This window comes from Panicum virgatum, chromosome 8N (genome assembly GCF_016808335.1).
Source record: "Panicum virgatum strain AP13 chromosome 8N, P.virgatum_v5, whole genome shotgun sequence".
NCBI classification, from domain to species: domain Eukaryota; kingdom Viridiplantae; phylum Streptophyta; class Magnoliopsida; order Poales; family Poaceae; genus Panicum; species Panicum virgatum.
In genome coordinates, this window is record NC_053152.1 from 35,153,514 (window position 1) to 35,168,660 (window position 15,147).

At 42.8% G+C, this 15,147-nt stretch overlaps 1 protein-coding gene across 5 annotated transcripts; it reads right to left on the reverse strand.

Annotated features, from left to right (window-relative positions):
* Positions 1-951: 951 nt before the first annotated feature.
* On the reverse strand, positions 952-14,849 carry LOC120684527. 5 transcript variants are annotated; one of them, XM_039966380.1, is made up of 6 exons: positions 13,657-14,849; positions 13,430-13,572; positions 13,043-13,136; positions 10,801-12,122; positions 7,825-10,211; positions 952-1,289 (listed from the first exon to the last, which is right to left on the reverse strand). In XM_039966380.1, the coding sequence occupies exons 4-5, from the start codon at positions 10,816-10,818 to the stop codon at positions 7,839-7,841; spliced, it is 2,391 nt and encodes a 796-aa protein (XP_039822314.1). In that variant the 5' UTR covers positions 10,819-12,122; positions 13,043-13,136; positions 13,430-13,572; positions 13,657-14,849; the 3' UTR covers positions 952-1,289; positions 7,825-7,838. The 5 variants fall into 5 exon arrangements, with proteins under 5 accessions (XP_039822314.1, XP_039822317.1, XP_039822316.1 ...); XM_039966383.1 differs by lacking the exon at positions 952-1,289 and having other exon boundaries at positions 7,593-10,211; positions 10,801-11,069; positions 11,953-12,122; positions 13,043-13,102; XM_039966382.1 differs by lacking the exon at positions 952-1,289 and having other exon boundaries at positions 7,593-10,211; positions 10,801-11,069; positions 11,990-12,122.
* Positions 14,850-15,147: the final 298 nt, after the last annotated feature.

A 15,147-nucleotide genomic window follows, 5' to 3' on the forward strand; every position in this document is an offset into this window, starting at 1 on the left:
GGCGCCCGTTGGAGTAGCGTAGCTTGCGGCGTGGCCTGCTGAGGCTATTATGTAGCGTCATAATGGGCGAAGCTGAGCCGTCGTATCCATCTGGTAGACGCAGTATGGGTGGCGCCAGCGGCTCCACTGCCTTGGTAATACGCGATCAATAATATCCCCTGGTCAATGAGACGCCTCAGCTTCTGTCATATCAATGCAGACGTTCACCTACTGCAATAAATGCAATGGTGGGTGAACGTTGGTATGGAAACCCAAACGGCCATGTCTTGCAGACACGTGGCGGCCCCGGACCACCCCGACGCGGGGCGTCGATCTCTTCCCTTAGTGAGGGGTCCGGTTATTATACAGGGGGTCCGGGACCCCATGAGGGGTCCGGGACCCTGCGGGGGTCCGGTCTCCTCGGGGAGGTCCGGAGCCCCGACTGCTTGCGCATGAGTTCCTGCCTTTTCCGGGACACGAGGTGTCCCCGGACCTATCTCAACTGAGGTTCGGTCCAGGCCGCTGCTGGGAGAACAGGATTCCGGACCGCAGGGGTCCGGCTGTTTGGATGTAGTTAAGGATAACTACAAGATCCTTGCCTAGACACAGCAAGAGGGGGTACCCCAGTCCTGGGGTACCGACAAAATTCCGAATCGAAATGCATGCACTAGTCATCAGTCAGCTGACCTAACATTCACATCCACACACCTAGGCAAATGGATAGCAAATTTCCCAAGACTGCTCACCAGCCCCACAGGTACGCAAAATAGTACTCACTTCCATTAGTCACAGAGGATATGAATGTCAGAATGTTGTAGAATGCATAGAAGAACAACATATACTGAAGGGAAGAACTCAATACGCAGATGAAATACCTGACTATAGTATGCAGGACACATTCCACCTGACTGAAAGAGCTGATATGTATAATGCAGGACACATGAGTCTAAAATCAAAGAGGGTTTGTCCCACTAACCAGAATTGTTTCTGAATTCTTATTCTCAATGACATAGAGGATTCCGACATAACGAAGTGTATTGGCACACACTTTTTCTTTGAGAATAATACACAGGAGAGCTGAGTATGGTTCATTAAGTACAAGCTTAAGAATACATATATAAGAAGTACATAAGAAAAATGTAACTAACCTTAATGAGAGAATGACTGCTCCATCATTCTTCCAAACGGAAGAATGTGTGGCCCTTCTATGGTAAAGCACACCATGGATATTTATTACAGCTATGTGGACTAATTTACAAACTAAGGATGTCCCCTTTTGTATGATAAAGATATCAGAGCTTTCCTAGAATCTGCATGTTCAAAGGTGAAGGGGTTAGGTTTTGAAATTTGTTGCTGAACATAACAGACAGGTTCCTTATACAATGCTCCATGCCCTAGTTTGCTATAACAAAACAAATTTACAAACAGTAGGAGAGCACAAATGCAGGAGGATCCTGGACAAACCAAGCCACTAGATACTAGAAACCTTTTGCACTAAGTCTCGCAAACCATAGACACTCCCTATCAGACATGACTACGAACTAAAGTAAATCAAACAACTAACACAATCCATCCATCTTAACAAGACACTACCAAATACCAACTCACCTCCAGAGTTGGCATCCTTTGTTAAAGAAATGTGAAGATAGAAAGAAAGAAAAAGTTTTTCCACATGACTGCACCGCGGAAGAGTCCGCCTGGTTGCTCTAGTCGGGCCAACTATATGATGCAGAGGAGGATGCTCCCACTGGTGAGCCAGTGATGGCTAGAATGTTTTTCATCCACTCCCAGTCTCCTAGCCAGTCTATGTCTTGTTCAATTCAGGTGCATCGCATGATAACATTAGCAAGAATTTTTCCTTAAGGGTTAATGTGCCTATAGTTGATTCGGGTGAGAGTTACACTCTCCAGTCCCCAGGTGGGAGGATCATTGCAAATCAAATTGTGAGGCAGGTACCATTGAACGTAGGGTAAGGCTTTTCCCCATTAGCCTCATTGTTTTATGCAATCAGGGTATAGATGTTATCCTTGGAATGGGATGGCTTGATGCCTATCAGGCTGTTTTGGATGTCCAAGCCAGAACTGTTCAGTTGACATCACAAGAGCACGACACCATCAGCTTGCAGCTTCCCTTACCTTCAAGCCAGGGCTCATATGTCTACCATGCAGAAAAACAAGAGATAGCTAATGTTCCTGAAGTATGTGAGTACCCAGATGTGTTTCCAGAGGACCTTCCGGGGATGCCACCAGACAAGGATGTGGAATTTCGTATTGACCTTCAGCCTGGTACTGCGCCTATCTCTAGAAGGCCATACCTGATGATGCCCAATAAATTGGCTGAGTTGAAAGTCCAATTGCAAGAATTGCTTGACAAAGGCTTCATTCGCACGAGTTCTTCAGCTTGGGGCTGCCCAGCTTTATTTGTCAAGAAGAAGGATGAGTGTTTGGGGTTGTGTTGATAACTAGCTTCTCAATGATGTTACCATCAAGAAAAAGTATCCCTTGCCCCTAGATTAACATCTTATTTGATCAATTAACGGGTGCCAAGGTATTCTCCAAGATTGATCTTCGCTCTGGCTATCACCAAATCAAGATTCGAGCTGAAGGTGTCCCAAAGATAGCTTTCTCTACTCGTTATGGGCTTTATGAGTATTCTCTACTCGTTATGGGCTTTACGAGTACTTGGTGATGTCCTTTGGGTCAACTAATGCTCCCACTTACTTCATGAACTTAATGTTCACGCCCGAATTGCACAAATTTATGGTGGTCTTCATTGATGATATCCTGGTATATTCCAAAAGTGAGCTAGAGCATGAGCAGCATTTGCACATAGTGCTCCAGAGACTTAAAGATTATCAATAGTATGCCAAGTTCAGCAAATGTGAGTTTTGATTGCGGGAAGTCCCATTCTTGGACCATATCATTTCTGCAACCGGTATAGTTGTTGATCCAAGAAAGTTGCAGGATGTGTTAAATTGGAAAGCACCTACATCTGTCACCGAGATTAGAAGCTTCTTCGGTCTAGTGGGCTACTATTGGAGATCCAGTCCAAATTTCTCTAAGGTAGCCAAGCCTATGACTGAACTCTTGATGAACGACAACAAATTCACTTGGAGTCCTGAATGTGAGACTGCTTTTCAGCCTAAAGAAGTTATTGACAACTACACCTGTCTTAGCTACATCAGACCCGGGAAAACCATATGATGTCTATTGTGATGCTTCTGGAATTGGTCTTGGTTGTGTACTAATGCAGGAAGGTCGAGTGATTGCCTATGCTTAACGCCAACTCAGGCCTCATGAAGAGCATTACCCAACTCATGATTTGAAGCTCACCGCAGTGGTTCGTGCCCTAAAAAAGTAAAAATATGATGACATTATCTATTGGGGAATAAATGCAATATTTACACTGACCATGAGAGCTTGAGCTATATTTTCACTCAGTCACACCTAAACATGCGTCAGAAGCAATGGCTCGAGTTAATTAAGGATTATGATCTTGAAGTCCAATATCATACAAGCAAGGCTAATGTGGTTGCCAATGCTTTGAGTTGTAAGACTTGATGCAATTGCATTTTCTCTTCGGATGTGAAGTCCACATGCCTGGAAATGGAAGGACTGAACTTGGCTATGGTGCCACAGGGGTATTGTGCTAATCTTAGCATCACTTCTAACCTCTGTGTGCAAGAGATCGCCACTCAGAAGGTACATCCCCATGTAAAGCATATTTGTCAAAGGCTACTAGTGGAGATGAGCAAGTCAAGCACCTCCGTCAAGACGACAAAGGAGTGCTTTGGATCTCTTGGTCATTCCAAAACATTTTGAGCTGAGGAAGCAAATTCTGAATGTGTCTGAATGTGATACCTGCCAGAGGGTCATGGCAGATCATTTGAAGCCTGCTGGTCCACATCAACCTCTGGATATTCCTGAATGGAAATTGGAGGACATAGCATGGATTTCGTTGTTGGTTTACCAATGACACAACACAAGCATGACTCTATTTGGGTTATTGTTGACCGGTTTTCCAAATTCGCCCATTTCATTCCAGTGAATGCTCGATACAATATGAAGAAATTTGCTGAGCTTTATCTCTTGAATTGTACATTTGCATGGGGTTCCCAAGACCTTCGTGTCTGACAAAAGATCTCAGTTTACTCTCGGTTTCGAGAATATTTGCAGAGTTCTCTAGGCACTCATTTTATTCGGAGTTCTGCCTATCATCCTCAGACTGATGGTCAGATGGAGAAGGTTAATCAAATTCTAGAAGATATGCTCAGAGCCTGCTTGCTAGATTGTGGCAAAGAATTGGGATGAATATTTGCATTTGGCGAAATTCTCCTACAACAACTATTATCAAGCCAGTTTGAAGATGGCACCTTATGCAGCGTTGTATGGCCGTCGGTGCCGAACTCCACTTAGATGGTGTGAACCTGGTGAGAGAGTTATCTTTGGCCCTGACTTGATCAAGGAAGCCAAAGAAAAGGTGCAATTGATCCAATCCAATTTGAGGCCGCCCAATCTCGACAGAAGAGCTGGGCCGACAAAAGATGTCAACTCTTGGAGTTTTAGGTGGGCAACTCAGTCTATCTTTATGTATCTCCTACCGAGGGGATACAACGGTTTTGTGTTAAAGGCAAGCACGCATCCCAATATATTGGACCTTTCATCATCGCCGAAAGGTGTGGTCCAGTAGCTTATCGATTGGAGCTTCCACCAGAGTTATTTCGACAGGGACGAGTGAGCGCCTCATATTGATGGGGCACCTTACGGCAGTTACTAAAAAGGTACTTCTAGGAGACACTCATCTCGGTCACATAAGGATTGGTTCATGGTGACATCCAACCTAGCAATACTCAGTGCAATCACATGCCATAAATGGGAATGGCCTGGTTCACTTTTCCACTGACTTAGTTTGGTACTCACCCAGAGGGCGACGATGGCAACAGGAGAAGACCCGCCGGGAAAGTCAGTACCATGGTCCGGCCAAAAAATGAAGTTGAAATACTTGATACTTGTTGAAAGTCATGCCCCTGGTAGAGTCCCATGGGTGGATACTGGCTATGTTTGGTTGGGAATGGACCTTGTTATGCCTGCTCCACCGAACCGGACGGCTGGATGCGGTGCATATCATGTGGGTAAATTTTACACACTCTGCAGAGTTAAACCTATCCGGAGTACGACTAGATCAACCTGGAGGATGTCGAATAAGGCGTGTAGGGTTATGTCCGAACCCCAAGTTGGCTGTGGCATGGTTACTAGCTGCGTCTTTTCCGCTCCCCTCTGAAGTTTTCTTGGTGTTTTCCTCATGTGTGCAGGCCTTGTGGCCATTCTCTATTAGAGTCTGGTGTTGTAAGACTATATATATCAATAAAGTGTGATGTTGTATGGTTTCTGTTGCCATTATGTGAAATTGTGCGTATCAGCTATGGATCCATGGACCGATACGATGAGCATAAGGGACCCGAAAAGATGGGACCTGACAATCTAGGTGTTTAATCAGTTTCTTTTCGGTTACAAGATTAAGTTGAAGATGATTGGAGACACCGGCATTAAATAGAACATTTCACAAAAATGCCTATTAAGAGAAGCTTGTTTGATAGCTTTTCTTCAATATACATGCAAACTATAGTTTGTACGATTTTTGAATGGCTGGATACGCAAACAATCTCCAAACAACTTCAATTTCTGGATGAGATGACTACGCACACAAGTTCTTCTGCGCTTGTGCACTTGCCATGTCGACAACAACAAGATATTTGGTGAAGGTCAATGGCAAGAACATATCAGCTCTACAGACCACTGGGGCCATGGTCCAAGGTTACAACTTGGAACCAGAGAGAGGATGAAAATATGGTGAGTCTAATCATCAACGGGTGGCCATGATTCATGAAGATGAAGGAAAAACATTTATATACTCTGAGATGTGTAACGTGCAACAGGAGTTTGGCCCAATTAATACTTAGGTGTCCCAGTGTCCGGCTCTAGGTTGCATGTCAAGGACTGACTGATCCTTGATGAAAAATTGCTAAAAAGACTGGATGGGTGGAAGGAGAGTGCCTTATCCATTGGAGGGAGAAGTACTCGCAATAAAGCTTGTCTGAGCAGTATTTCCATTTATTGTACGTCTATGTACCTTATTCCAAAGACCATTCACAAAAAGATGGATTGCACTAGGAAAAGATGTTTTGGTAGGGAGGGCGTCTGAAGAAAAAATATCACTCGGTTAAGTGGTGTAAAATAGCCAAACCAAAACAGAAAGGTGGCTTGGGAATCCATGATTTGAAAAAGATGAATTTGAGCCTGTTATGAAAATGGTGGTGGAAAGTGGAAAAAGGTGAAGGATTATGGCAAGAAATTGTGAGGAAAAAATATGTTAAGCAAAAGTGTATATCCCAATTGAAGTACAAAGCTACCAACTCACCAGTTTGGAACTAGATTCTAAAAGTTAGAGAATACTATATCAAAGGAAGAGTAATGGTAGTTGGAGATGGGAAAATGATAGATTTCTAGCTGGACCCCTGTTGTGGGGCAATAGCCTTGAAAGGCAAGTTCCCTGACCTTTATATTATTTGTAATGAAAAGTCTTGCTCTGTTGCCAGTATGGCACAGAGGGTGGAGGCTAGATGAGGGACAGAAAAATCAGCTAAGAAGGCTGTTGGACATAACTACCTCCTTTGCCATGGGGAGAGAGAGTGACTACCCTTGGTGGATTTGGGGAAAAAATGGAAGCTTCTCGGTTAAATCGATGTACAAACACTTCTTCAGTGAAGAAACTCGAAAAGATATGGAAAGCTAAATTACCACTAAAGATTAAAATTTTCATGTGTCTAATTCACCAAAATTCAATCCTAACAAAAGACAACCTCTTGAGGAGGGGTCGGAATAGGGATAGTAAATGTATGTTTTGCAGGGAGGATGAATCCGTTCTTCATCTATTTTTTTAATGTTCTATGGCCAAATACATCTGGAGCATGGTAGTAATTGTTATGGGGGCATCTGCAGGCCCTCTTCTTTTGACCAGTTCCGGGATTTGTTGGGCTCTTTGGAGAACCAGAAATAACGTATGCTTTGAAGGAAAAAATGTGAGATCTCCCACAAAGGTGATTTGCCTTGCCTTATCATTTATCTCTTTTTGGGCCGAATTACAATCGGAAGAGGACAAGTTGTTGCTAGAGGAAGGCACGGATATCCTCAGAGCAGTGGCTCTGAGCCTACACCCGCATGAAGCTCCAACTAGAGACGCCGGGGTGGTCCTGCTTCAGTGATGGAGAGAAAGTAAAGGGGAGCGGAAAAACTGAAGTATCGCCCTCAACTGTGATGTCGCTTGGAGGGAAAGTTTTGCAAGCTTAGCTAGTTACTAGCGTTTGCATTCTTTTATTGCCGCTGGGTTTGCTAGAGACTTTTAGACCACAACTCTTAGCCTTTAAACCTCGTTTCTTTTATGTCAAACCTGAAACTTGAACTGCTGTAATTTCGTTACTACCAGTAATGAAATCAGGGGCGTACTCCCGCGCTGGAAAAAAAATCATCAATCAATCCTTGCTTTACTACGTGACAGGAAATGAGACCAACAGTGGGGTGGATGGGACATGCTTCAATTCCTGGTTTGGGAACAGGTTGGAAGAATTTCTCCAAACACTAGTATCTTGCATACTATGGTTTTTAATTCACAAAAGATTTTATATCCAGATGCCCAACGATTCTCACCATGACACTATTTTAAGAAACCATGGCTCTCTTAAAACTACAAAAGTATTTTGTACCCAAACACGCCCTCCTGCACGATGATAAAACAATGTACCTACTATGATAAATGGCTGTTTCGACAAACAAATGATGAAACACTTACATTCCACACTGTTTTCATATGTTGCTGGTTGACTTGAGGTGCTGATGGGCAGGGTCAGCCCTTTCTCTGCACCTATCAAGGTAGGAGCTTGCATGCCAAAGCCTCAAAGCAGCAGAGTATGAGATCTCTCCAGGACAAGGTTGGTCACTTGCTGAATTTTCTGTGTCGGCGACATTCCTTTTCCCCCTGTCCAGAATGCCAGCATGGGAGAGCAACGCCCACAAATGAGTGAGGAACTCCCCACCATTTCCCAGGCATTCGATGTGGTCCTTCACATTATCTGATGGTGCGACATAGAGCAGCAACTCGGCCCAGAAATCTGCCAGCACCTTCCAACGCTTGCCGTCTTCCATCTCCTCGAGCTGCCTCCCCAGCTTCACCATTTGGAAGATGGTCATTTCTGTTGATTCAGTTAGACTTCTCATAGCCTCATACTTGTCTTTTGCTTTTCGCAGAGATTGCGCTGCTTCCACTGCAATGGCATCGAATATAAGGCTTGTATCATAGTGGTTCCCAGGAAGCAACTTTGGTGCTGAGACCGCCAGATATGCACAATATTTAGACAGTATTGTAGCAACATCAAGATGAAACTTCAATTCACCCCCATTCCTAGGGGAAAGATATTTCAGTGTTGCCATCTCGCAGTAACATGTTGCAATGTGCCAAATCATAATGATATGCGTCTGATTCTCCTTATCCCGGATGCAGGTGATGCCTGAACCAGTCCTGCATGCCCATAAGAGGTCATCCACTGAATTGTGCACCAATGATGATTCTCCACCGACTAGAACACCCTTAGTACGTCGCAGGGAATGGACAAGTGCCTTTTTAACCTCTGCAGGTAACTTAACAGCTGCAGGATTCCCATATCCCTTGCGGATACATCGTGCATAAATTCTCTCCTTGTTTGTTTCACAAAGATACTGAAAGTCTGGAGGTAGTATAAGGCTACAATATCGTCGCATAAACTTATGAGGCCCTACCTTTGGCGGTTTGTGCTTCTTACAGCTTACTGAATGAAGCAAGGAGTACTGCCCAAGCTTATTTTGGTAGTGGCATTTGCTTAACCTTGGCATTGACGTACCAATAATCTTGGTAAGAATAATCTCTCTGAATCTCATGCAGCAGATTTTTTGAAAAAATTTCATGCAGACGGTTTTCCTTGTGTTCACTGCTTGTCCTCGAACATAATGGCAAACAATGGATACTCTGCCCCAAATGGTGCTCCAATAAAATAACTCTTGGAGAAACAGAAGCAAAGCAATACATGCTAGTATGAGTACAGTGATAGCAACATCAAATATTGTGGTGTACTCGAAATCAGATCCATGATCGTAGACAAAACTGGCTATCAACCGGTAGGCTGTCATAGATATTAAGCTAGCTGTAGCCAAGGACCAAATTGTTGAAACCATTTTAGATCCATAGTACAGGACAGCATACTTGGTGAAAAAGAAATCATACATAAATGCTAACTCAACCTCAACAACCTTGAAAACCCGATTGTAGTCGGTGTCTCCGTTGTCATTTTCTGACAGAAGTCCCTTAAAGACAAAATCATGCGTCTTCTGCAGCGAAGACTCAGCGCATGCGAACTCAAAGCAGCGCCTTCTCAATAGATGAAAAAGAGAGAAGGAAAGGCATAAATCCTTCAACTCTGGGCTTAGTTCACTACACTGCCATATCCTCTCTATGTCAATGACTTGAGCACCACCTTCTGTTAGCTCTGTTGCATATATTGTCCCACCATCCAGCTTTGACTCACCGAGGGGACAGTCAACTAGGTAATGGTAACCTTTCATGGTGGCTGGATCGTAAGATCCTCCATTCCTTGTGTGCTCCTCATACATGTAGTCAGCAACCATTTTATTCAAGTTCCATGATCCACTTGCCAGATTGTGTGCCCAAAATATTTGCCAAAGTTTAAAAGAAGTTAATTGAGCCAAGTAAGGATAATCAGATGCAGCAATTAACGTGATATATGTCTGGTAAACAAGAAACAAAAACATAAGACTTGCGTGCTGGTTGTTGTCATTGAGGCTATAAGCTGTAGTAGAGTCAGCACAACCAAAGAGGACGTACAGGGATATGGCCCAAATGGGATACATGCTGCTCTTCACCGCTGATGACTGCATTGAACCAAGTGTGTATGATACCATGATGGAGGACAAAGTGTATGTGCCCAAGACACCATTTTGGATGAATGAGTTTCTGGTTCGGTGACGCCAGGACCCAAAGGTGGCCATGAATAACAGGTCGATAGTTGTCAGTACAACAAGTATCTCTGTTCCCCTGGGGCTCCTCCAAAGATCCTTTGCACATTTAGAAAAGGATGTGGTGTTCGCATGATAACCCTTTGGCATCAACATAATGCAAAAACTGGTAAACTGCAACATTATAAAAATAATCCTGTAAGCTGCAAATAAGGTCATATAGTGGTAGGCAATTGCAGTCATTAAGGTCATTGGTCAACGAAGGCATATAAAATGATTTTAGATAGGGCCCCTTAACTGTGATGACCAAAATGAATATCCCACAACAAAATGCAATGACAATCATAGTCCGTAACTCAAATAACTTAAAATGCTAATATATTGAACACGACCAACAAATCAACAGATCCTGGATCCATAATTTACCTAGCTGGAAAAAATTAGCTCCTATATATATAGCTTTGACCAAACATACAATAATATAAACGGATAATATTAGGAAGTATTTTTATTGAGAAAATCAACTGAACTCTGCCAAATTTGAATAATTTTGGCGATCTTTCAGAAAGGGGCCTGCCCAGTTTCATGCTAAAATCCTCGATAAGATCCATAACGAACAGACACAGTTTGCACACTTCAGATATATATAGGCTGATAGCTTTAATCCTAGCCTTTGCTCCAACAGAAAAGCACATGCATGCATGATTCATGACTTCAAGCGATGTAATATTTCGTAGGGGACGAGCAGGAGATATAGCTTTACCGTGTGCTGAAGCCCCATCGCCTATGATGGATCGAAGATGAGGAACTGAGCTCCTTTGGTCCCTCCCCCAAGCGCCTTCCAGATGGTGTAAATAAATAGTTGCGAGCGTACTCTGGCTTCTGGCTTTGAACTATAGATGCGCTGAGTGTTGTAGACACAAAGTTAAGGCAACACCTAGCTAGGGTGCGCGAGATGATGGGGACGTGGCTTTGTCTTGTTTCATCCATTAACACCAAGACATTTTGCTGTTTAGCTTGACTTCAGTCCCACTGCACGCAAATAAGAAATTAAAAGAATTATCAAATATTGTGTGTAAGGATGCAAGTGGGTACCTAATAGTATTTTTTAGATCAGCTAATTAATTACGAGAGAAATTTTACAATGATTGAAAAAAATAAGAGCCGTCTATCTGATAAAATCCTACGGTGGTGAAGGTAGAAAGTACCTAGAAGTACTTAGGATAAAGTATCTAGAATAAAGTACGTGGTACTTCTAAAATGTGGGACCAAATACCGAAAAGTGGAACCGAGTACTAATTTAATTTAATTTTTATAAATAATTTCTATAGATCAACAGCTAGAAAAAAGTTCAAAATAAAAATACTAATTACGATGGCATGACATCCTAGTTTATCTCACCTCCCAAATTATTTACGCAGTATATGCCATTCTAATTTATTTGATCAACTTTTTGCACCGATGCAATGGCCTAAAATATATATAACTTACATCCCTACTATGATGAATTAAAAAAACAAAAAAAGGTCTCCTATGAGAAAGGTCATTGGAGACGCGTTTTTACAACCCGCGTCTCCAATAACACCTCACATAGGAGACGCGGATTGTTACCTGCGTCTCCTATGACTTCACAGACGCGGATTGTTAACCCGCGTCTCCTATGATGAATTAAAAAACAAAAAAAATATAACAATACACCCTTATATACATCATATATACCCATATTTTATCCATTCTTTACATCACAAATTCACATGTTTTATCCACTGTATACATTACAAATGCAGTCCTAATCTATTGAACTCATACAAATCCCCTATTATCATTAGAGGTAGAGCAAATTGTATCCTATAACCAGAAGTGCTGCTTTTCATACAAAAATAAATAAATAGCATCCTAAACAAGTTATATGCACCAAACCAACAATCTTCCACGAAGCCAATCATGCACACCAGAGGCATCATTGAAGACAATGTTAATATCTTAGCTGCACTTGTCCTTATTACACCAACAACAATCACAGGTGCATCTTTGCTTGGAGCAGAGATAATAATCTTTTGGCCACTAAAACGGTACGGTTCAGTCCTGTAAAGCAAAGAAATAAATTATTGAGATCACTGTACAGCAGTGCTATAATCTATTACTCTATTACTACAAAAAGTAAAAATGATTAAGTCATGAAAGCTATGAACAACTCGTGTATGTAACTGAACATGCTGAAATTATCATCACAAAGCAGATTCCAGTTTTAGAAAATTAGTAAGAGCAACTCCAATCGTTTGGCAAAATTCACTTGGCAAAAACAGGATTTTGCCAACTCTCCAAAAGTTTTGCCAAGTGAAAAAACCAGTCATCTCCAATCGTTTGGCAAAATTCACTTGGCAAACTAAAGAAAACTTGCATCAGGAACCCTGAGACAAAAACAAAATTGTTTTTCCACCCTTTCTGCCTCCGTGCGCTAGCGGATGCGCGCTTTGGCCCGTCAAATGCCAAGTCTCACCAATTTGCCAACCGGGATGCCAAACGATTGGAGACTACTTTTAGAGTTTTTGGCAAAATTCTAGGATGCCAAGTTCTTTTGCCAAACGATTGGAGTTGCTCGCTCTGCATCATGGTAAGATAATTGCAGATTCCAGTTGTAGCTAATTTCTTTTCTAGATGTTGGAACAAAGAACTTGACTCAGGATGAATGCTTACAAGAAAAATGTACTTGTGGTGATTGATTACTGTAGTTACAATTAAATCCTCTCTAGTCATCTATAGGCTCTGTGTTAACCCTTAGTGGCTGATCAAGGCTCTTGTAGCTGCTATCTGGATCAGGACATGGATGAACTTAATATTTTTACAGTGATTTGGCAGAATCATAAACATTTCATCAAGACATGGGTTATACTTGGAATTATAAATACTTGTGATCATTAGATTTGACAGACATTTTCCTTGTCAGTTGTCAACAACCAGGCACCCAGAATTGTAAGGATGTAGACTAAACTACTGAACCATACCATTTCTGAAGTCAGTCTTGTATGTTGATCTCCAACTGTCATGTTCTCAGATACTTCTACCTGTCATGTTGTCAATTGTCATGCCTCTACTGAACTGAAACAATATGATACAATCCATATTACAAGCTTGTGATAAGAAAAATAATCTTAAGGAGTTAAATCAGTACTCAACCGTATTTTCAGACTTGGCAATACTGGTTGTGTAAGTAAGCATCGCATGTACCATCTCACAACATAGATATATATATTTCAGTGTACGTAAATAAATAGAGCACAGAAATGCTTGTTTTCTGTTAGATGGCTTTTTTTCTGTTACACATGGAAACTTATGAATGCAAGTGCCATGAGCTGTCGAACTCAGAAATGCTTGTTCAAAATTGATGCTACCTCCAGCTCTATGCATTATCAGAAGTTGCTAGATTCTTGTCAACACTCAGTTTGTTGAGTGTCAATGTTCCTGTCTTGTCACTACAAAGGACATCCATTCCAGCCATTTCTTCTATGGCAGTCATCCTCTTGGTAATAGCACCCTGCAAACAATCAAAGGGGAGCAAAAGTCACTATAAAGAACCCAGTTGCCCAGCTAATTTTCTACCAAAGAACTCTGATCAAACCTGCTGCGCTAGTTTGTGTGATCCAATAGCCATAGTGACAGAAAGAACCATAGGCATGGCAATGGGAATTCCTCCAATAAGAAGCACAAGAAGGTTATCAACAATCTGACGGTACTTTCTTTCATGAATAGCATACATCACGATGAACTCGATAGTATATGTCAGAGAGGAGCATTTCTTGATCAAGACCCTGACTGCAAACTTGTCCAGTAATGCAAAAAGAAACATGCATAATAAAATATTTCAATGGAAAACTGTAAAGAAAATCATCCTGTGGTTTAGTTATTGCCAGCCTTGACAATGAAAGAAATATTGCCATATGAGATTTGAAGTGCATATCAGTAAAAATGTAAATTCAAACTGTGGTTGGAAAAAAGGAAGCTAAATTAAGCTTACGGTTTATTTCTTCCTCACTTCCTTGTTTTATGCATTGAAATGATTCTTATAGCTAATAATAGATCGTATATCTGCCTTGCAGTGCTATTATCTTTTCAGAATTAAGATCCAGCACCAGATAGATAGCTAGTTGAGCATATCCATCGATGATTCAAAACAAAACTGCGAGAGGGAAATCCCACCCAAACACAAGCAAAGGAACTCCGACAGCAACCCGACCTTCAATGGATAATTCTAGTGACTAGAACCGCAGCCAAATTTCACGACAGAGGAGGATCCCAGATTGTATCAACAGATCAGATGGATCACAGTTCTAACGACCCACCCAACAGCAAAATTCAGAGCGTAAGAACATACGCCGCACGACGTACCATGCTGTCCCTGGGCTTCTTCTTGTAGTAGGCGAGCAGCTTGTTGTCGAGGACGGAAGTATGCGCATGTGGAAGAAGGACCTCCCGATCTTCCCTCCGCCGTGCCGCACGAGCCAGCCCTCGTGGCGTACCGCGGCCGGCGCCGGCCCCGGCCCCGGCCCCGCGGAGGCGCCTCTGGACAGCTCCCCGCTCCGGGACATCCCGGTCGCCGCCGGAGTCCGCGGGAGCTCGATGCTCAGAGGAGGGGACGAGGGAGGGAGGCGGACGGAGGCACGAGGAGGGGACGGGGGAGGGAGGCGAACGGCCGGAGGAGGGACGCCGTGGTGGACGCGGCGGCGAGGGCCCGCCGGAGGCGCAACGCCGGATCTGGGAGAGGGAGAGAGGAAAGGATGAGGAGCAAGAGAGAGATGGGCCGGGGGAGATGGGCCGGGGGAGGTGGGGAGGCGGATGGGGGTGGGGAGCGGACGCAAGAGGATTCAACTTGCATGTATATCTTATATATATAGAAGACACGGATTATTCCTCATAGATGTTTTTGGCAAATGCATAGGAGACGCGAGTTGTTAACACGCGTCTTCAATAAATTATAGGAGATACGTCTAAAACTCGCGTCTCCTATATTAGTGTCTTCTTTGAGCACTTCTTACATAGTATTGACAGATAGGGAAGATATAAATGAATAGATGAGAGGGCAGGTGTTGAAAATTGATGAAACAACTGGACA